General features: G+C 37.7%; 1 protein-coding gene across 1 annotated transcript in view; it reads left to right on the forward strand.

The window, feature by feature from the left end:
• Positions 1–22,245: 22,245 nt before the first annotated feature.
• Positions 22,246–23,313, forward strand: part of C7H11orf65 (chromosome 7 C11orf65 homolog) — a 57,300-nt gene continuing 56,232 nt past the window's right edge. Inside the window, exon 1 of the mRNA XM_049889375.1 lies at positions 22,246–22,329. Coding sequence (XP_049745332.1) covers positions 22,246–22,329 — 84 coding nt within the window. The remainder of the gene's footprint in view (positions 22,330–23,313) is intronic.

A 23,313-nucleotide genomic window follows, 5' to 3' on the forward strand; every position in this document is an offset into this window, starting at 1 on the left:
GAGGGATACAAGGCATATAGGACAATACAAGTTAGGTTTTTGCTTAGGAAAATAGGGGTAAATATTAAGGTAACCACAAAGAGGTATAACAACTCCATAACTCAAAATAAAAACCAAGAAAAACATAACGACTCAGCAAACATAAAGTCAAATACTATGAAAAAGAGGAACACACAATTTACAAAGAAAAACATCTCAGCACAAAAAAGTAAGTGGAAAAATGAAATTGTCAACAACACACATAAAAAGGCACCAAAATGACAGCACTAAACACATACTTATCTGTAATTACGCTGAATGTAAATGGACTAAACGCACCAATAAAGAGACAGAGAGTCTCAGACTGGATAAAGAAACACGATCCATCTATATGCTGCCGACAAGAGACACACCTTAGACTTAGAGACACAAACAAACTAAAACTCAAAGGATGGAAAAAAATGTATCAAGCAAACAATAAGCAAAAAAGAGCAAGAGTAGCAATATTAATTTCTGACAAAATAGACTTTAAAGTTAAATCCACCACAAAGGATAAAGGACACTACATAACGATTAAAGGGACAATTGACCAGGAAGATATAACCATATTAAATATTTATGCACCCAATGACAGGGCTCCAAGATACATAAAACAAACTTTAACAGAACTGAAAAGTGAGATAGACACCTCCACAATTATAGTAGGAGACTTCAACACACCACTTTCGGAGAAGGACAGGACATCCAGTAAGAAGCTCAGTAGAGACACGGAAGACCTAATTGCTACAATCAACCAACTTGACCTCATTGACTTATACAGAACACTCCACCCAATGGCGGCAAAGTATACTTTTTTTTTCTAGCACACATGGAACATTCTCTAGAATAGACCACATATTAGGTCATAAAACAAACCTTTGCAGAATCCAAAACATCAAAATATTACAAAGCATCTTCTCAGACCATAAGGCCATAAAAGTGGAAATCAATAACAGAAAAATTAGGGAAAAGAAATCAAATACTTGGAAACTGAACAATACCCTCCTGAAAAAAGACTGGGTTATACAAGACATTAAGGAGGGAATAAAGAAATTCATAGAATGCAACAAGAATGAAAACACTTCCTATCAAAACCTCTGGGACACAGCAAAAGCAGTGCTCAGAAGTCAATTTATATCGATAAATGCATGCATACAAAAAGAAGAAAGAGCCAAAATCAGAGAACTGTCCCTACAACTTGAACAAACAGAAAGTGAGCAACAAAAGAATCCATCAGGCACCAGAAGAAAACAAATACTAAAAATTAGAGCTGAACTAGATGAATTAGAGAACAGAAAAACAATTGAAAGAATTAAAGCCAAAAGCTGGTTCTTTGAAAAAATTAACAAAATTGATAAACCATTGGCTAGACTGACTAAAGAAATACAGGAAAGGAAACAAATAACCCGAATAAGAAACGAGAAGGGCCACATCACAACAGACCCAACTGAAATTAAAAGAATCATATCAGATTATTACGAAAAATTGTACTCTAAGAAATTTGCAAACCTAGAAGAAATGGATGAATTCCTGGAAAAACACTACCTACCTAAACTAACACATTCAGAAGTAGAACAACTAAATAGACCCATAACAAAAAAAGAGATTGAAATGGCAATGAAAAAACTCCCAACAAAAAAAAGCCCTGGCCCGGACAGCTTTACTGCAGAGTTGTACGAAACTTTCAGAGAAGAGTTAACACCACTACTACTAAAGGTACTTCAAAGCGTAGAAAATGATGGAATACTACCTAACTCATTCTATGAAGCCACCATATCCCTGATACCAAAACCAAGTAAAGACATCACAAAAAAAGAAAATTACAGACCTATATCCCTCGTGAACATAGATGCAAAATTCCTCAACAAAATTCTAGCCAATAGAATTCAACAACATATCAAAAAAATAATCCAACACGACCAAGTGGGATTTATACCAGGTATGCAAGGCTGGTTTAATATTAGAAAAACCATTAATGTAATCCACCATATAAATAAAACAAAAGACAAAAACCACATGATCTTATCAATTGATGCAGAAAAGGCATTTGACAAATCCAACACCCATTCATGATAAAAACTCTCAGCAAAATAGGAATTGAAGGAAAATTCCTCAACATAATAAAGGGCATCTATGCAAAGCCAACAGCCAACATCACTCTAAATGGAGAGAACCTGAAAGCATTTCCCTTGAGAATGGGAACCAGACAAGGATGCCCTTTATCACCGCTCTTATTCAACCTTGTGCTAGAGGTCCTAGATAGAGCAATTAGGCTAGACAAAGAAATAAAGGGCATCCGGATTGGCAAGGAGGAAGTGAAATTATCTCTATTTGCAGATGATATGATCTTATACACGGAAAACCTTAAGGAATCCTCCAGAAAACTACTGAAACTAATAGAAGAGTTTGGCAGAGTCTCAGGTTATAAGATAAACGTACAAAAGTCAGTTGCATTCCTCTACATCAACAAAAAGAACATCGAAGAGGAAATCACCAAATCAATACCATTCACAGTAGCCCCCAAGAACATAAAATACTTAGGAATAAATCTTACCAAAGATGTAAAAGACCTATACAAAGAAAACTACAAAGTACTACTACAAGAAACTAAAAAGGACCTACTTAAGTGGAAAAGCATACCTTGCTCATGGATAGGAAGACTTAACATAGTAAAAATGTCTATTCTACCAAAAGCCATCTATACATACAATGCACTTCCGATCCAAATTCCCATGTCATTTTTTAATGTGATGGAGAAACAAATCACCAACTTCATATGGAAGGGAAAGAAGCCTTGGATAAGCAAAGCATTACTGAAAAAGAAGAAGAAAGTGGGAGGCCTCACTCTGCCTGATTTCAGAGCCTATTTTACAGCTACAGTAGTCAAAACAGCCTGGTACTGGTACAACAACAGGCACATAGACCAATGGAACAGAATTGAGAACCCAGATATAAATCCATCCACATATGAGCAGCTGGTATTTGACAAAGGCCCAGTGTCAGTTAATTGGGGAAAAGATAGTCTTTTTAACAAATGGTGCTGGCATAACTGGATATCCACTTGCAAAAAAATGAAACAGGACCCATACCTCACACCATGCACAAAAACTAACTCCAAGTGGATCAAAGACCTAAACATAAAGATTAAAACGATAAAAATCATGGAAGAAAAAATAGGGACAACCTTAGGAGCCCTAATACAGGGCATAATCAGAATACAAAACATTACCAAAAATGATGAAGAGAAACCAGATAACTGGGAGCTCCTAAAAATCAAACACCTATGCTCATCTAAAGACTTCACCAAAAGACTAAAAAGACCACCTACAGATTGGGAAAGAATTTTCAGCTATGACATCTCTGACCAGCGCCTGATCTCTAAAATCTATATGATTGTGTTAAAACTCAAGCACAAAAAGACAAACAACCCAATCAAGAAGTGGCCAAAGGATGTGAACACGCACTTCACTAAAGAAGATATTCAGGCAGCTAACAGATACATGAGAAAATGCTCTCGATCATTAGCCATTAGAGAAATGCAAATTAAAACTACGATGAGATTCCATCTCACTCCAACAAGGCTGGCATTATTCCAAAAAACACAAAGTAATAAATGTTGGAGAGGCTGCGGAGAGATTGGAACTCTTATACACTGCTGGTGGGAATGTAAAATGGTACAACCACTTTGGAAATCTATCTGGCATTTTCTTAAAAAGTTAGAAATAGAACTACCATACAACCCATAAATCCCACTCCTCGGAATATACCCTAGAGAAATAAGAGCCTTCACAGGAACAGATAATATGCACATCCATGTTTATTGCTGCTCTGTTTACAATAGCAAAAAGCTGGAAGCAACCAAGGTGTCCATCAACGGATGAATGGGTAAATAAATTGTGGTATATTCACCCAGTGGAATACTATGCATTGATAAAGAACAATGACGAATCTGTGAAACATTTTGTAACATGGAGGAACGTGGAAGGCATTATGCTGAGCGAAATCAGTCAGAGGCAAAAGGACAAATATTGTATAAGACCACTATTATAAGATCTTGAGAAATAGTATAAACTGGGAAGAACACATACTTTTGTGGTTACGAGGTGGGGAGGGAGGGAGCGTGGGAGAGGGTTATTTACTGATTAGCTAGTAGATAAGAACTACTTTAGGTGAAGGGAAGGACAATACTCAATACACTGAAGGTCAGCTTGACTGGACTAAAAGCAAAGAAGTTTCTGGGATAAACTGAATGCTTCAAAGATCAGCAAAGCAAGTGCGGGGGTTTGGTGGCTATGTCTTAAGGGGACTTCTAAGTCAATTGGCAAAATAATTCTATTATGAAAACATTCTGCATCCCACTTTGAAATGAGGCGTCTGGGGTCTTAAATGCTAACAAGCGGCCATCTAAGATGCATCAATTGGTCTCAACCCACCTGGCTCAAAGGAGAATGAAGAACATCAAGGTCACACAATATGAGCCCAAGAGACAGAAAGGGCCACATGAACCAGAGACTTACATCATTCTGAGACCAGAAGAACTAGATGGTGCCTGGCCACAACTGATGACTGCCCTGACAGGGAGCACAACAGAGAACCCCTGAGGGAGCAGGAGATCAGTGGGATGCAGACCTCAAATTCTCATAAAAATACCAGACTTAATGGTGTGACTGAGACTAGAGGGATCCCGGTGGTCATGGTCCCCAAACCTTCTGTTGGCCCAGGACAGGAACCATTCCTGAAGAAAACGCATCAGACATGGAAGGGCCTGGACAATGGGTTGGAGAGAGATGATGATGAAGAGTGAGCTACTTGTATCAGGGGGACACTTGAGACAGTGTTGGCATCTCCTGTCTGGAGGGGAGATAGGAGGGTAGAGAGGGTTAGAAACTGGCAAAATTGTCAGGAAAGGAGAGACTGGAAGGGCTGACTCATTAGAGGGTGATTTTTTTTTTTTTAATGGGGTAAGGTGTATATAAGCTTATATGTGACAGACTGACTTGATTTGTAAACGTTCACTTAAAACTCAATAAAAATTACTAAAAAAAAATATTGAGTCATACGTGCAGAATTTTTTTAGCCTACTTTTGTCATTTGTTGTTTCATCAAATAAATATTTATTAAAAACGCGTTTAATTGCTGCATACTAATGAAATATTAAAAATGCTCTTATAGAGACAGGGGCAGGATGGCAGAGTAGTCAGACACTTCTGGTGATCCCTCTTGCAACAAAAACCTGAAAAAACAAGTGAAATGATTATATATTGACAAGCTAGGAGCCCTGAACATAAAACGCAAAATTATGAAACGGACTGAGCGGCAGGGAGAGGCAGAGATGGTTTAGAAGCAGAGAAGAGTTGCTGGACCTGGCTTGGCAGGAACCCTCAGGCACCAATCCCCGGAGATACCATGGCAGGGCTGGCAGTAGCATTGCGGATGCAGTTTCCTCAGGGAGGGACAGTGAGCCGCACAGCCTTCTCACACCTCTGGAATCAGAGAAGAACAGCACTTTGGGTAAAAGCTAAGTACTTGTGTTAATTTTACCACACCTGTAGCTTCCAACCCAGCTTCAGTGGCTGTCAACTTCCCTGGGCCCGAGATAGGTCCTGCTGCATGTCCTGAGCCATTCTCCCAGTCATGGAGAAGGAATGAATTTATAGTTTGTGGGAGAGATAATCTGCCAGCTCCACTAAGCTGGGGAGCTCAGTACAGAAGCAGCTCCTGTTCAGGCACAAATGGTCTGCAGGCTTTAAATACTTTTCACCCGTGCATGGGCCTGTATGGGCCCATTTCAGGAGAATATGCCCTTGTTGGTGGACTGCAACTGTTTCACCTGTGCAGTGGAGAGGTGGGTGTTTGATGTTTGATGCCACTTTGCCTATTATAACAAGGGCCTCACTTACCCTCATCAGGGGCCTAAGGACTGGTGCCTCCACCCACATTGCCTAGCCAGCTGTGACAGGGGTCCAACGATAAGTGGTACCTTCTAGTCCTTATAACCGAAAGCATTGGGTGACCATGGTCTGGCTGCAGAATCTACCCATCTGTGCACTCTAGGGAACAGGGATGTGCTTTTCTCACAGACACTCGGGACGGTTTTCAGCCCCCTCTCTTGTTCAAAGCATGACCAAATGCTACAAACAGATACCTGTGTCTACACCACTCACCCCTGCCCCTGTACCACTGTACCACACACTTGATCAACTACCTGGAACCTGAGCTGAATCCATACAAGAAAAGTTAATGGACTTCTGGGTTCATATACCTGGTAACAGCTTTAGCCACCTGGTGATAGATGTTAGAGCTTCAAAGGTGAAAATAACCAAGCTAGCTCACTCAAGAAGCCTATTTGGGCATATCAAAACAAAACAAACCAAGAAGCTAGGATACAGTAAGCAAACATAAGTAAATACAATAACTTATAGATGGTTTGGAGGCAACAGTCAATACCAAACCACATAAAGAAGCAGACCATGATTACTTCAACAAGCTCTCAAAAGAAAGAATCAAGGAATCTTCCAGATGAAGGTGTATTCTTGGAATTACCAGATGCAGAATACAAAAGATAAATATGCAGAACTCTTCAAGACATCAGGAACAACATCAGGCAAAACACAGAACAAGCCAAGGAACACATACATAAAGCAGTTGAAGAAATTAATGAAAAATTTAATAAGCTGCAAGACTCCATAGAGAGCAATCAAATTCAGAAGATTAATAATAAAGTTACAGAATTAGACAACTGAATAGAAATTCAGAGGAGCAGAATTGAGGAAGTGGAAGGCAGAATGGGTAAGCATGAAGATAAAACACTTGGCATCAATATATTCAAAGAAAAAACATTAAAAAATTAAAAATAATGAAGAAACGCTAAGAATCACATGGGACTGTATCAAGAGAAATAACTTATGAGTGAATGGAGTGCTAGAACAGGGAGGGATAACAGAAAATACAGAGATAATTGTTGAAGATTTGTTGGCAGAAAACTTCCCTGATACCGTGTAAGATGAGAAGATATCTATCCAAGATGCTCATGGAACTCCACATAAGGTAGATCTCAAAAGAAGGTCACCAAGACATAATCAAACTTGCCAAAACCAAAGATAGAGAATTTTAAGAGCAGCTAGGAATAAATGAAAAGTCACCTACAAGGGAGAGTCAATAAGAATAAGCTTGGACTACTCGGCAGAAACCATGCAGGTAAGAAGGCAACGGGATGACTTACATAAAGCATTGAAGGAAAAAATTGCCAGCCAAGATCATATATCCGGCAAAACTGTCTCTCAAATTTGAGGGCGAAATTAGGACATTTGAGATAAACAGTTTAAAGAATTTGTAAACACCAAACCAAAACTACAAGAAATACTAAAGGGAGTTCTCTGTTTAGAAAATAATATTAGATACCAAGCCAAGACTAGAACACTGGACAGAGCAACCAGATGTCAACCCAGATAGGGAAATCACAGAAATAAATCAAGGTAAAAGAATGCTCAGAACAGGGAAACAGCGATGTCATTATGTAAAAGAAGACAACAATGAAACAATAAAGAGGGACTAAGAAATGTGGTTATAGACCTTTCATATGGAGAGGAACTCAAGGCAATATAAAGAAATAAAAGTTAGGTTTCAACTTAGAAAAATAGGGGTAAATATTAAAGTAACCACAAAGGAGACTAAAAATCCTACTCATCAAAATAAAATACAAGAAAACAGAAAACAGTTGAAAGAATTAACAACACCAAAAGCTGATTCTTTGAAAAAATCAACAAAATTGATAAACCACTGGCCAAAGTGTCAAAAGAAAAACAGGAGAGGAAGCAAATAACCTGAATAAGAAATGAGAAGGGCGATATTACAACAGACCCAAATGAAATTAAAAGAATCGTATCAGATTACTGTGAAAAATTGTACTCTAAGAAATTTGAAAACCTAGAAATGGATGAATTTCTAGAAACACACTACTTACCTAAACTAACACAGAGGTAGAACAACTAAGTAAACCCATAACAAAAGAAGAGATTGAAAAGGTAATTTAAAAACTCCCAACAAATAAAAGCCCTGCCCTGGAAGGCTTCACTGCAAAGTTCTACCAAACTTTCAGAGAAAAGTTGACACCAGTACTTCTAAAGATATTTCAGAGCATAGAAAAGGATGGAATACTCCCAAACTCATTCTATGAAACCAGCATTTCCCTGAGACCAAAACCAGGTAAAGACACCACAAAAAAGAAAATTACAGACCGATATCCCTCATGAACTTAGACGCAAAAATCCTCAACAAAATTCTAGCCAATAGAATTCAACAACACATCAACAAAATAATTCACCATGACCAAGTGGGATTCATACCAGGTCTGCAGGGATGGTTCAGCATTAGAAAAACAATATAATCCATCATATAAATAAAACAACAGACAAGAACCATGTGATCTTATAAATTGATGCAGAAAAGGCTTTTGACAAAGTTCGGCATCGATTCGTGGTAAAAACTCAACAAAATAAGAATAGAAGGGAAATTCCTCAACATAATAAAGGGCGTTTATACAAAGCCAACAGCCAGCATCATCCCAAATGGAGAGAGTCTGAAAGCATTCCCCTTGAGAATGGGAACCAGACAAGGATTCCCCTTATCACCACTCTTATTCAACATTGTTCTGGAGGTCCTAGGCAGAATAATTAGTCTAGATAAAGAAATTAAGGGCATCCAGATTGGTAAGGAAGAGATGACATGATCTTATACACAGAAAAACCTAAAGAATCCTCGAGAAAACTACTAAAAGTAATAGAAGAGTTCAGCAGAGTATCAGGAAACAAATATAAAAAAATCAGTTGGATTCCTCTACACCAAGATAAAGAACATTGAAGAGGAAATCACAAAATGAATACCATTTACAGTTGCCCCCAAGAAGATAAAATACTTAGGAATAAATCTTAGCAGAGGCGTAAAACACCTATACAAAGAAAACTACGAGACACTACTGCAAGAAACCAAGAGACCTACATAAGTGGAAAAACAGACCTTGCTCATGGATAGAAAGATTCAACATTGTAAAAATGTCTGTTCTACCAAAAGCAATCTATAGATACAATGGAATTCCAATCCAAATTCCAACGACATTTTTTAATGAGATGGAGAAACAAATCACCAAGTTCATATGCAAGGGAAAGAGGCCCCAGATTAGTAAAGCATTACTGAAAAAGAAAAAGAAAGTGGGAGGCCTCACACTACCTATTAAAGCCTATTATACCGCCACAGTAGTCAAAACAGCCGGTACTGGTACAACAACAGATACATAGAGCAATGGAACAGAATTGAGAATCCAGACATAAGTCCATCCACATATGAGCCACTGATATTTGCCAAAGTCCCAAGGTCAGTTCAATGGGGAAAAGATAGCCTGTTTTTCAAATGGTGCTGGCATAACTGGATATCCATCTGCAAAAAAATGAAACAAGACCGATACCTCACACCATGCACAAAAAGTAACTCAAAATGGATCGAAGACCTAAATATAGAATTTAAAACGATAAAGATCATGGAAGAAAAAATAGAGACAAGGCTAGGAGTCCTAATACATGGCATAAACAGTATACAAAACATTACTAACAATGCGCAAAGACCAGAAGAGAAACTAGATAAATGGGAGCTCCTAAAAATCAAACACCTATGCTCATCCAAAGACTTCACCAAAAGAGTAAGATTACCCACAGACTGGGAAAAAGTTTTTAGCTATGACATTTCCTGTCAGTGTCTGATCTCTAAAATCTACATGATACTGCAAAAAACTCAACTACAAAAAGGCAATCCCACTCCTTGGAATATATCCTAGAAAAATAAGAGCCTTTACATGAACAGATATATGCACACCCATGTTCATTGCAACACTGTTTACAATAGCAAAAAGATGGAAGCAACCAAGGTGCTCATCAACAGATGAATGGATAAATAAATTATGGTATATTCACACAATGGAATACTACACATCGATAAAAAACAATGATGAATCCATGAAACATGGAGGAATCTGGAAGGCATTATGCTGAGTGAAATTAGTCAGTTGCAAAACGACAAATATTGTATGAGACAGCTATTATAAGAACTCTAGAAATGGTTTAAACAGAGAAGAAAATATTCTTTGATGGTTACGAGAGTGGGGAGGGAGGGAGGGAGAGGAGTTTTCACTAATTAGATAATAGATAAGAACTATTTTAGGTGAACGGGTGGACAACACAGAATACAGGAGAGGTCAGCACAACTGGACTAAACCAAAAGCAGAGAAGTTTCCTGAATAAACTGAACGCTTTGAAGGCCAGCGTAGCAGGGGCAGGAGTTTGGGACCATGGTTTCAGGGGACATCTACGTCAACTGGGATAATAAAATCTATTAAGAAAAAAAAACTGTCTTTTACTCATTTGATGGACTTTGGGCCCTTTTCGAAGATCAGGTGACCGTAGGTGAATGGATTTACTTCTCGGTTATTGATTCTGCTCCATTGGTCAATGTGTCTGTCCTTGTACCAGCACCAGGTTGTTTTGATTACCGTACATATATGGTCCTGAGGTCAGGTAGTGTGAGTCCTCCTACTTTATTCTTCTTCTTCAATAATGCTTTGGTTATCCAGGGCCTCTTCCCTTTTCGTATAAAGTTAATGATTGTTTTTTTCCACCTCTTTAAGGAATGTTGTTGGTATTTGGATAGGGATTGCATTGTAATTGTAGATTGCTTTGGGTAGAATTGTCATTTTCACAATGATGAATCTACCTATCCATGAGCATAGTATGTTTTTCCATTTATATAGATCTCTTTTGGTTTCTTGCAGTAGTGTTTTGTAGTTTTCTTAGTGTTTTGTAGTTTTCTTCGTTTAGGTCTTTTATATCCCTGGTCAGATTTATTCCTAAGTATTTTTTTTTTTTTAGGGGCTATTATAAATGGTATTGTTTTCCTCATTTCCTATTTGTTGTTCTTTTTATTGGTGTATAGGAAGCCAACTGATTTTTGTGCATTTATCTTGTATACTGCTACTCTGTTGAATCTTTACATTAGTTTCAGTCATTTTCTCATGGAGTCTTTTGGGTTTCCTATATATGGTATTGTATCATCTGCAAATAGGACAATTTAACTTCTTCATTACCAATTTGGATGCCTTTATTTCTTTTTCTTGCCTTATTGCTCTAGCTAGGACTTCCAGCACAATGTTAAACAGAAGTGGAGATAAACTACATTGTTGTCTTGTTCCTGTTCTTGAGAGGAATGTTTTCAGCCTCTCTCCATAAAGAATGATGTTGGCTGTTCGTTTTGTGTAGACGCCTTTTATTATGTTGAGGAATTTCCCTTCTATACCTATTTTATTGAGAGTTTTTATCAGGAATGGGTGTTGGACTCTGTCAAATGCCTTTTCTGTGTCAATTGAGATGATCATGTAATTCTTTTCTTCCATTTATGTGGTGGATTACGTTGATTGATTTTCTAATGTTGAACCATCATTTGTACCTGGTATGAATCTTACTTGGTCACTGTGTATTATTTTTTCAATATAATGCTGAATTCTTTTGGCTAGAATTTTGTTGAGAATTTTTGCATCTATATTCATGAGAGATATTGGTCTGTAATTTCCTTTCTTCATGGTGTCTTTGCTTGGTTTTTGTATCAGGGTTATGCTGGCTTGATAGAATTAATTCGGAAGTATCGCTTCCTTTTCTATGTTCTGAAATAGTTTGAGTAGTACTGGTGTAAGTTCTTCTCTGAATGTTTAGTAGAATTCTCCACTGAAGCCATCTGGGCCAGAGATTTTTTCTTTCTTTTTTTAATTGTGCTTTAAGTGAAAGTTTACAAATCAAGTCAGTTTTTCATACAAAAACTTATACATACCTTGCTGTGTACTCCTATGTGCTCTCCTCCTGATACAGCACACTCCTCCTCTCCACCCTATATTTGCAGTGTCCATTCAACCACCTTCTGTACCCCTCTGCCTTCTCATCTTGCCTCCAGACAAGAGCTGCCCACGTAGTTTCCTGTGTCTACTTGAGCCAAGAAGCTGAGTCTTCACCAGTACCATTTTCTGTCTTATAGTCCAGTCCAATCCCTGTCTGAAGAGTTGGCGTCAGGAATGGTTCCAGTCTTGGGCTAACAGAGGGTCTGGGGACCAAGACCCCCGGAATCCCTGTAGCCTCAGTCAGGCCATGAAGTCTGATCTTTTTACGAGAATTTGGGATTGGCATCCCAATGTTCTCCTGATCCATCAGAATTCTTCATTGTGTTCCCTGTCAAGGCAGTCATCCGTGGTAGCCAGGCACCATTCTAGTTCTTCTGGTTTCAGGCTGATGTAGTCTCTGGTTTATGTGGCCCTTTCTGTCTCTTGGGCTCATATTTACCTTATGTCTTTGGTGTTCTTCATTCTCCTTTGAACCAGGTGGATTGAGACCAATTAATGCATCATAGATGGCCGCTTGCTAGTGCTGAAGACCCCAGATGCCACTCAGCAAAGTGGGATGCAGAAAATTTTCTTAATACATTTTTTTTATGCCAATTGACCTCGATGTCCCCTGAAACCATGGTCCCTAGACCCCCAGCCCTGCTACTCTGTCCCTCAAAGTTTTTGGTTGTATTCAGGAAACTTCTTAGCTTTTGGTTTAATCCAGTTGTGCTGACTTCACCTGTATTGTGTGTTGTCCTTCTCTTCACCTAAGAGAATTCTTGTATACTATCTAGTTCTTTTTTTTTTTTTTATCTAGTTAGTGGATACCACTCTCTCTCCTTCCGACCCTTGTAACCATCAAAGAATGTTTTCTTCTGTGTTTAAACCTTTTCTTGAGTTCTTCTAATAGTGCTCTCATACAGTATTTGTCCTTTTACGACTAGTTACACTCAGCATAATGCCTTCCAGATTCATCCATGTTATGAGATGTTTCATGGATTCATCGTTGTTCTTTATCATTGCCTAGTATTCCACTGTGTGAATATATCATAATTTGTGTATTCATTCTTCCTTTGATGGTCACATAGGTTGTTTCCATCTTTTTGCTATTTTGAACAGTGCTACAATGAACATGAGTGTGCATATATCTATTCATGTGAGGGCTCTTACTTCTCTAGGATATATTCCAAGGAATGGGATTGCTAGATTGTATGGTAGTTCTATTTTTACCTTTTTAAGGAAAAGCCGCATCAATTTCCAGAGTCATTGAACCATTTTACATTCCCACCAGCAGTGTATAAGTGTTCCAGTGTCTCCACACTCTCTCCAACATTTATTATTTCATGTTTTTTGGATTAATGCCAGCCTTGTTGGGGTGAGATGGTATCTCATTGTAGTTTTGATTTACATTTCTCTAATGGCTAATGATGATGAGCATTTCCTCATGTATCTGTTAGCTGCCTGAATGTCTTCTTTGGTGAAGTGCCTGTTCATATCCTTTCCTCATTTCTTAATTGGGTTATTTGTCTTTTTGTAGTTGAGTTTTTGCAGTATCATGTAGATTTTAGAGATCAGACACTGATCGGACTTCCCAGTCTGTAGGTAATCTTTTTACTCTTTTGGTGAAGCCTTTGAATGAGCATAAGTATTTGATTTTTAGGAGCTCCCAGTTATCTAATTTCTCTTCTGGTGTTTGTGCATTGTTAGCAATGTTTTGTATACTGTTTATGCCATCTGTTAGGGCTCCTAGCATTGTCTCTATTTTTCCTCCCATGATCTTTATCATTTTAAATTTTATATTTAGGTCTTTGATCCATTTTGAGTTCGTTTTTGTGAATGGTGTGAGGTATGGGTCTTGTTTCATCTTTTTGCAGATGGATATCCAGTTATGCCAGCACCGTTTATTAAAGAGATTGTCTTTTCCCCTTTTAACAGACTTTAGGCCTTTGTCAAATATCAATTGCTTATATGTGGATGGATTTATGTCTGGATTCTCAATTCTGTTCCATTGGTCTATGTATTTGTTGTTATACCAGTACCAGGCTGTTTTGACTACTGTGACTGTATAAAACCAAAAAACCAAACTCAGTGCTGTCGAGTTGATTCCGACTCATAGCAACCCTATAGGACAGAGTAGAACTGCCCCATAGAGTTTCCAAGGAGTGCCTCGTGGATTCAAACTGCCGACGCTTTGGTTAGCAGTCACAGCACTTACCCACTACACCACCAGGGTTTCCGTGGCTGTATAAGAGGTTCTAAAATCAGGTAGTGTGAGGCCTCCCACTTTGTTGTTCTTTTTCAGGAATGCTTTACTTATCCGGGGCCTCTTTCCCTTCCATATGAAGTTGGTGATTTGTTCCTCCATTTCATTAAAAAATGTCATTGGCATTTGGAGCAGGATTGCTTTGTATCTATAGATCAGTTTTGGTAGAATAGATGTTTTTACAATGTTGAGTCTTCCTGTCCATGAGCAAGGTATGTTTTTCCACTTAGGTATGTCTCTTTTGGTTTCTTCCAGTAGTATCTTGTAGTTTTCTTTGTATAGTTCTTTTACGTTTCCGGTTATACTTATTCCTAAGTATTTTATCTTCTGGGGGGCTATCATAAATGGCATTGATTTGGTGAATTCCTCTTCGACGTTCTCTTTGTTGGTGTACAGAAATCCTACTGATTTTTGTATGTTATCTTATATCCTGACGTTCTGCTGAACTCTTGTATTAGTTTCAGTGATTTTCTTGAGGATTCTTTAGTGTTTTCTGCATATATGATCATGACTTCTGCAGATAAAGATACTTTTACTTCTTCTTTACCAATTTGGATGCCCGTTGTTTCTTTATCTAGCCTGATTGCTCCGGCTGGGACATCCAACACAATGTTGAATAAGAGTGGTGAGAAAGGGCATCCTTGTCTGGTTCCCATTCTCAAGGGGACTCTCTCCATTTAGGATGCTGTTGGGTGTTGGCTTTGTATAAATGCCCTTTATTATGTTGAGGAATTTTCTTTTTATTCCGAATTTGCTGAGAGTTTTTATCATGAATGGGTGTAGAACTTTCTTAAATGCCTTTTCTGCATCGATTGATAAAATCGTTTGGTTCTTGTCTTTAGTTTTATTTATATGATGGATTACATTAATTGTTTTTCTAGTGTTGAACCATCCCTGCATACCTGGTATGAATCCCACTTGGTCATGGTGAATTATTTTTTTTTGATATGTTGTTGAATTCTATTGGCTAGAATTTTGTTGATGTTTTTTGCATATAAATTCCTGAGGATGTAGGTCTGTAATTTTCCTTTTTTTGGTGTCTTTACCTGGTTTTGGTCTTACGGAAATGCTGGTTTCATAGAATGAGTTTGGGAGTATTTCATCCTTTCCTGTGTTCTGAAATGTCTTCAGTAGTGGTGTTAACTCTTCTCTGAAATTTGGTAGAATTCTCCAGTGAAGCCACCGGGGCCAGGCGTTTTTTTTGTTGTTGTTGAGATTTTTTTTTTATTACTTGTTCAATCTTTTCTCTTAGTATGAATCTGTTCAGATTTATGACATCAATTTGTGATAGTTTGTGTATGTAGTGTGTTTCTAGAAATTTGTCCATTTCCTCTAGATTTTGAAATTGGCTGCGGTATAGTTTTTCATAATACTCTGTCCTGATACTTTTTATTTTCAGTTGAGTCTGTTGTAATATCCCCCATTTCATTTCTTTTTTGAGTTATTTGCATCTTCTCCTCTTTTTTCTTTTGTCTGTTTGTCTAGTGGTTTGTTGATTTTGTTGATTCTTTCAAATGACCAACATTTGGTTTTGTCGATTGCTTCTATTGTTTTTCTCTTCTCTATTTTATTTCTTTTTGCTCTGATCTTTATTATTTCCTTTCTTCTGGTGGCTATACACTTCTTTTGCTGTTTTCTTTCTGTTTGTTCAAGTTTTGTAGCTAGTGCTTTGATTTTGTCCCTTTCTTCTTTTTTGATGTGTGCATCTATTGCTATAAATTGACCTCTGAGAAGTGCCTTCGCTCTGCCCCAAAGGTTTTGGTATGATGTGTGTTCATTCTTATTTGATTCTAGGAATTTTTTTATTGCATCTCTGATTTCTTCTATTACCTCTTGGTTTTTAAGGAGGGTGTTATTCAGTTTTCATGTAACTGATTTTTTTTCCTTGCTCTTCCTGTTGTTAATTTCTACTTTGATGGCGTTGTGGTCAGAAAAGATACTTTATATTATCTCAACGTTTTGGATTTTGTTGAGGGTTGCTCTGTGGCCTAAGATGTGGTCTATTGTGGAGAACGTTCTATGTGCGTTGGAAAAGAATGTGTACTTTGCAGCTGATGGGTGGAGTGTTCTGTATATGTCTGTGAGGTCAAATTGGCTAATTGTGCCCTTTAGCTCCTCTGTATCTTTATTGAGTTTCTTTCTAGATTTTCTGTCCTTTACCAAGAGTGGTTTGTTAAAGTCTCCTACTATTCCTGTAGAACCGTATATTTCTTTTTTCAGTGATGTTAGCGTTTGTTTTATGTATTTTGGAGCCCTGTCATTTATTATGGTTATGCCTTCATGCTGGATCATCTCTTTAATCATGGTAAAGTGCCCTTCTTTGTCTTTTATGGTGCATTTTGTTTTAAAGTCCATTTTATCTGAGGTTAGTGTTACCACTCCTGCTCTTTTCTGGTGGCTGTTTGCTTGATGTATTTCTTTCCATCCTTTGATTTTTAATAAATTTACGTCTTTTTTTTTTTTACGGTGTGTCTCTTGTATTCAGCATATTGATGGATCCTGTTTTTTAATGCATTTTTTTACTCTCTGTCTCTTTATAGGAGCATTTAGGCCATTTACTTTCAGTGTCATTACTGATACATGTGAGTTTATTGTTGTCAATTTGTAGCACTTTTTTTTTTTTTGTGGTGCTAATGATTTCTTTTTTCCTTTTACTCCCTTATGCTGAATTCCTATTGTTTGTGGACATTTTCCATTTCTTTTGTTTTTGTAGATTTTGTTTTTACTGAGATTTTGTGTGTTTTTTCTTTTTTTGATGAGTAGGTTTGTTAACTTTCTTTGTGGTTACCTTGAAATTTAACCTTATCTTCCTAGGTTTTAACTAGTCTGTTATTACTTGTTATCACTGTGGCTTCCTCTCCATTAGAAAGTTCTATACTTACACTATTTTTTTTCCTCTTTTATTGTTCTGATGTCATTTGCAGATTAATGTCTCTGGTTCCCTGTTGTCCATCTTTGGGTTTTGGATATTCCTTGATAATTCATTTCCTTGGTTGGTGTCTGGCTGATGTGATCTCATGTCCTAGATTCAGGCAGTTATCTGATGTTGTTTGTTCTCCAAGTGAAGGACTTCCTTTAATAATTCCTTTAAGTTTGGTTTAGTTTTTACATATTCCATTAATTTCTGTTTATCTGGAAATGTCCTAATTTCACCATCATATTAGAACGAGAGTTTTCCATGAATATATTATTCTTGGTTGGCAACTTTTTTCTTTCAAGGTTTTATATATGTTATCCCATTTCCTTCTTGCCTGCATGGTTTCTGCTGAATAATCAGAGTTTAGTCTTGTTTCCCCTCCGTATGGGACTTTTTGTTTCTCTTGAGCTGCTCTCAGAATTTTTTCTTTGTGTTTGGTTTTAGTGAGTGTGATTATGGTATGCCTTGGGATTTTCTTTTGGGGTCTGTTCTATGTGGGGTTCATTGAGCTCCTTGGATGGTCAGCTTTTCATCTTTCATAATAATAGGGACGTTTTCTTTTAGCAGTTCTTCTGGTGATCCTCTGTGTTTTCCATTTTCTCTCCCTGTTCTGGAACTCCAATCACTTGTAGATTTTTGCTTTTGATTGTATCCTATGTAATTCTCAGAGTTTCTTCATTTTTCTTTTTTCTGATTTTTCCTCAAAGTTGTATGCCGGCGTTTGTTTTCAAGTTCACTGATCCTGTCTTCCATTGTTTCAAATCTGTTCCTCAGCCCTTCTGACACTGTCCATTTCTGAAATCCAGTTGTTTATCTTTTGGATTTCTAGTTGTTTTTGTTTTTTGTGATTTTTAGTTGTGAATTTATTTTGGCTTTTTGTTCCTGTATTATTTTCCTGAGTTCTTCCTTTTTTTTCTTTATTTTCCATGAATTTGTCTATTTTTTCCTCATTTTCTCTGCTTTTTCCTTCAATTCTTGGATAAAAAAAAAAAAAATGAGATTTGAATCCCCTGTCAGACAGTTCTAGTCAGACAGTTCTAGTGCCTTTTCTTCTACAGGAAAGTCATCTGGTGTTTTATTTTGGACACCTACTGGAACCATCCTGTCCTGTTTTTTAATGTTTTGATATTATCTGCTGTCTTCTGGACATTCAGTGGTTATTTTCCGTGTTTATTGATTGCAGATTTGTTTGTTTCATCCTGCTTTTTTGTTTTATTTGGTTATGTCTGAGCAGGAGGGCTGTGTGTTCTTTTTGTTTGCCTGTCTGTGGACACGTTATTTTTCACCTCCTTTCCAATGGTCAGGGCCACTCGCTCAGCTATGGTGTAGCAGAGCATGTCCAGCTGAATGGGGGGGAGGGCTTGGATGGATTGTTTGAGGCATGTATTGGGGCTGACAAGGTGAGCTGCAGGTCAGTGCTGGGCAAGTTCTTGTAGGCCATACCTGTGCTGTTTGGGAGTACAATGTTCAGCACACGGTGCAGATAGGCAGGAAGGAGAGGGAGGGGAAGGTTGTGACGTGTTGAGCTAGGTTGGGTATTGAAAAGCAGAGACAGAGGAGACAGAAACAGGAGGAAAAAAAAAGTGGTGAGGGAGCCTACCATTGGAGTGGAGAGATAAGAAATGAAGAAAAACAGAAAATAAATAAATAAGTAAATAAAATAAACAAGAATTAAAGAAAATGCTTCCAGGGATCCCACTGAATCAGCTGTGCAGACTAGGGAAGTGGCTCTCAAGCCTCGCAGTACAGTCCGGCCAGAAGGGGTGGAGATGATACATAGCCCTAGGTATTCAGGAGTCAGGAAAACAAGGTAAGTAGAAAGAGATGAGAAATCAAGAAATGAAGAAAAATAGAAAGGAAAAAAGAAGGAAAACAAACTGAAGAAAGGAAAAAAGAAGCCCCAGAGATCCCACCAGCGTGATGGCTGTGACTGGGAAAGCTGTTCCCCAGCTGAGCAGCACTTCACAGCCTGTCAAGAAGAAGCACATATGGCACGTGGAGTCAGGTGTTCGAGAGAAAGGTGGGGGAGGAGGTGAGAGGCAGGGAAGAAAGCAAAAGAGGTTGAAAAAAGCAAAAACAGAAAAAAAGAAATGGTAGTGAAGAAGGTGGCCGGTGTGGGTGGGACAAATCCTCACGACAAGGAACCCGTACCCCACCTTGCCACTGGGAAGTGACAGATCAGCATGCTTCAAAGCAGTGAATTGGCACACTGTTAAGCCAGGAATTGACCTGCCGAGAAGCAGTGATTCAGCCCTCCAGGAAGCCAGGAATCGGCCCACTGGATGCAGCAAATTGGCACTCTGGGATGCTGGGACTTGGCCTGCCTAGAAGCAATGAATCGATCCTCTGAAAAGCCAGGAATTGACCCACCGGAAAGCCACAGATTGGCCAGCTGGGAAGCAGCAAAGGCAGAGCAGAGGGAGGCAAAGTGGGGGTTGGGAAAGCATGTCTCACTGGTTACTGGGTGCTCTTTGTCCTGTTGGGCACTCCATGAATCTGCTTACCTGTACTCTCTATCCATTGATCTCCAACAGGAGTCCCAAGATGGTGGATCCATGCTGTATTAGCTAATAGGGTACCTCTATTTGCAAGTCTTGGTCTCTGTTCTCTGTCAGTTTCTTATTCAGTTTGGTGCTTGGTTGAATTCTTTATCTTCATTTGATGCTTAGGGTTCTAGGATTGATGTTTGTCTTTGTTTTACTTAGTTTTTTAGGTCTTTTTGTGGAGGAACAGTGTGGTGTTTCTGTCTGTAGCATCATGTTGGTTCCACCTCTGTAGAATAACTTCTTAAGTAAACATATCTAGACAGTAGTGTGAATAATTTTAAACAGTATTTGTATGTTAAATATAAAAACCAAAAAATCAATTGCTGTCAAGTCAATTCCAACTCATAACCACCTTATAGGTCAGAGTAAAATTGCCCAGTAGGATTTCCAAGGACTGGCTGGTGGATTTGAACTGCTGACCTTTTTGTTAGCAGCCAAGCTCTTAACCACTGTGCTACCAGGGCTCCACCATATATGTTAAATAGGGAATATTTACATATTTTTCTAATACAGTTTAAATATTATCCTGATTTTGTAGCTCTTTTTGAATAACCAAAATAACTGCATTCTGTATGTTGACTGGTGAAAAAGAACACAGACAGGAAAACGTGAGGGTAATTAATTGAGGTGTCCACCATGTTTAAAAATTCAAGATAATTTTTTCTCACATTTTAAAATTGAAATTTTGATGTTATGTTTTTTGAAATTATGATAAATGTCAGAAGGAAAATCTATTTGCTATAGTTGTCTCTTTTAATGATATAGTGACAGTGTCCTTGAAAATTATTAAAACTGATTATCATACAGTTCACAAAGAAAACACTCAATTTTTCTTTTCTGAAACGGACAAACTATACTCTGTTAATTCTTCACCTGCTGGCTGGAAAAAGCATATATCAAAATACTATCCTTTGATCAAAATTTAAAAAAATTTTAAGCCCCAAATATAATTTTGTACCCTCATTTGTGCTAACAGTTATTTGTAAATAAAGAGAAAAAGTGAGTTTAAGATGCTCAGTAACACCAGTTTTCAACCAAAATAATGGACATGAATAATTTTTACTTAAAAAAAAGTTTGTGTTAATAATAGATAATTTATTGAGTGATTACTGTGAGCCAGGCGTTGTACTAAATGCTTTGCCTGCATGATTACCCATATTTCATAGATGGACTTGAAGTATGAAAAGGTTAAGGAAGTTATGCAAGATCCCACAGCTAAATACGAGATAGGATTTTAGATATCAACCCTGGTCTATGCTTTCTTCACACCTCAAGGACTTCACATCTCCTATATTATTAAAGCTATACATAAAGAAAAAAGCCAGAAAGTTTTTTTCATTGAGCACTTCCTCCCCATCCTTAAAAATGTCAACTTTTAAAACTCAACAGTATATACAATTAGGAACAAAACACCTTTAACTTGAAGCTTCCAGATAATTTTAAACAACAAAAGGAAAAATAAATTAATGAAAACATCTAAATAGTTTTTTTTGTCATTTTTCCTATAAATAGCATACCCTTTAGACAGGTTTTCTGTTTGGTCTCTGCTTCCTAAACGTAATATGATGATGGGAAACTTGGCATAGATTAACAGTAAAGTTTGTATAGCCTATTAATGTAATTGATATCACTAAGCTGTACATCTGAAAAATGTTGAAATGATAAATGTTGCATAATACATATTTTTAGAAAAAGGTTTATTTGAGGTCATAGAATGGGGTAGGGTAAAGTCATGAACTTTGAAGACGAACAGACTTGGTTTCAATATTGGCTTACCAAAAACCACTGCCATTGAGTCAATTCCGACTCATTGTGACCTTATAGGACAGAGTTAGAACTGACTCATAGGGTTTCCAAGGAGTGGCTGGTGGATTCAAACTGTCTACCTTTTGGTGAGCAGCAGAGCTCTTAAACACTGTGCCAGTATGGCTCCAATATTGGCTCAATATTTGATTTTAGGCCTAGAAGCTCAGTTTCATTATCACTTAAACAAACATATTAGTAAAATCTGTTACACAGTATTATTGGGATTAGAAAGAATAAACAAATTGGAACGTGTTGTGTTATGTGCCATTGAGTTGATTCCAACTCCTAGCGACCTTACAGGACGGAGTAGAATTTCCCCATAGGGTGGCCAAAGCTGTAATCCTTACAGGGAGCCCTGGTGGTGCAATAGCTAAGTGCTCGGCTGCTAACTGAAATTTCGGTGGTTCGAACCCACCAGCAGCTCCACGTGAGAAAAGACCTGGCAATCTGCTCCTGCAAAGATTACAGCCTAGGACACCCTGTGGGGCAATTCCATTCTGTCCTATAGGGTTGCTGTGAGTCGGAATCAACTGGATGACACAAAACAACAATCCTTATGGGAGCAGATTGCCAGGTCTTTTCTCTCATGAAGCTGCTGTTTAGGTGACCAATACTAGGTAACTTTTATTTTTTTTATTAATAAATCTCATTTTCATTATTTCATTTATACAACCCCCTATATAATTTTCATTGAGTTATGTGACAGTTTCATAATGCAACATGTAAAATAATTTTAATTGTATTAAAATTACTCTTTGCTTAATTTTTTTTTTAGAACTTTCAAATGCCATTGCAAGAGAAATTAGATTTTTTTAAGAAACAAGATGCAGCTGCCAGAGTCATTCAGCAGGCCTGGAAACGTTTTCTTGTGAGTTTATCGAAAATTTTTTAGCAGCTTTGCGATATAACTTACGTACCATAAACTTTATCTGTTTAAAATGTACCATTCAGTGGTTTTTAGTATATATACTGAGTTGTATAACCACCTTTCACTTTAAAAGCAGGTATTTTTAAAGTTTCCAAAAGTTACCATTAATTATTTTATTAGCTTCACAAATATTTATAAAGTTCCTGATCTGGGTCATGTACTTTGATAATGGCTAGAATGATGAGAATATCCTAATAAGCACTTTTGGCTTTCACCTCTCAAGGCTATATTTCTTGATTTAGAAATCAAGTTTATGAGCAGATGCTAGAGATAACATCCATTCCTTATTAAATATTTATTGATTACGTAGTCAAAGTTGCATTCAGGGACCTCCAAATCTAAGTCATAAGAAGCCCTACTTCTTCCACATCTGTCTCTTGAAATGCTCACTCTGGGTGAAGCCAGGTACCGTGTAAGAAGTACACCTACCTTGAAATGGCCATGCTATGAGGAATTCCAAGCTAGCCTCATAGAGAGGCTGCCTGCAGAGATTGATGATTGGCCAGTCCTAGGTGTTTCAGCTATTCCAGCGCACTTACCAAACTTGTAAGTAAAACTGCTATCTTTACTTGGGAAGCAGATGTGACATGGAAAAACAACCAAGAAACTTGGCTGACAGCTAGAATTGAGGTCCCTGACATATAGCCCCTGTTGAGCCATTCCAGCTGAGACAAGATTTCCCCTACTATCTATGCCCTACAGAATTCGTAACCCATAATATTGTGAGCATAATTAAGTGGTTGTTGTTTTGAAATACTAAGTTTTGGGGTAGTTTGTCATGTAGCAACACATAACCAGCACAGTTACATATTCTTTTTGTTGGGTAACCTAGAGTTTACAATATGCATCCTTGACCGATAAGCAACTATCTTAAGTTTGGGCTTTAACCCATTCCAAAACAATGTAAGAATCTCACAGTGGGTT

Source organism: Elephas maximus, chromosome 7, assembly GCF_024166365.1.
Source record: "Elephas maximus indicus isolate mEleMax1 chromosome 7, mEleMax1 primary haplotype, whole genome shotgun sequence".
In the NCBI taxonomy this organism is placed as follows: Eukaryota; Metazoa; Chordata; class Mammalia; order Proboscidea; family Elephantidae; genus Elephas; species Elephas maximus.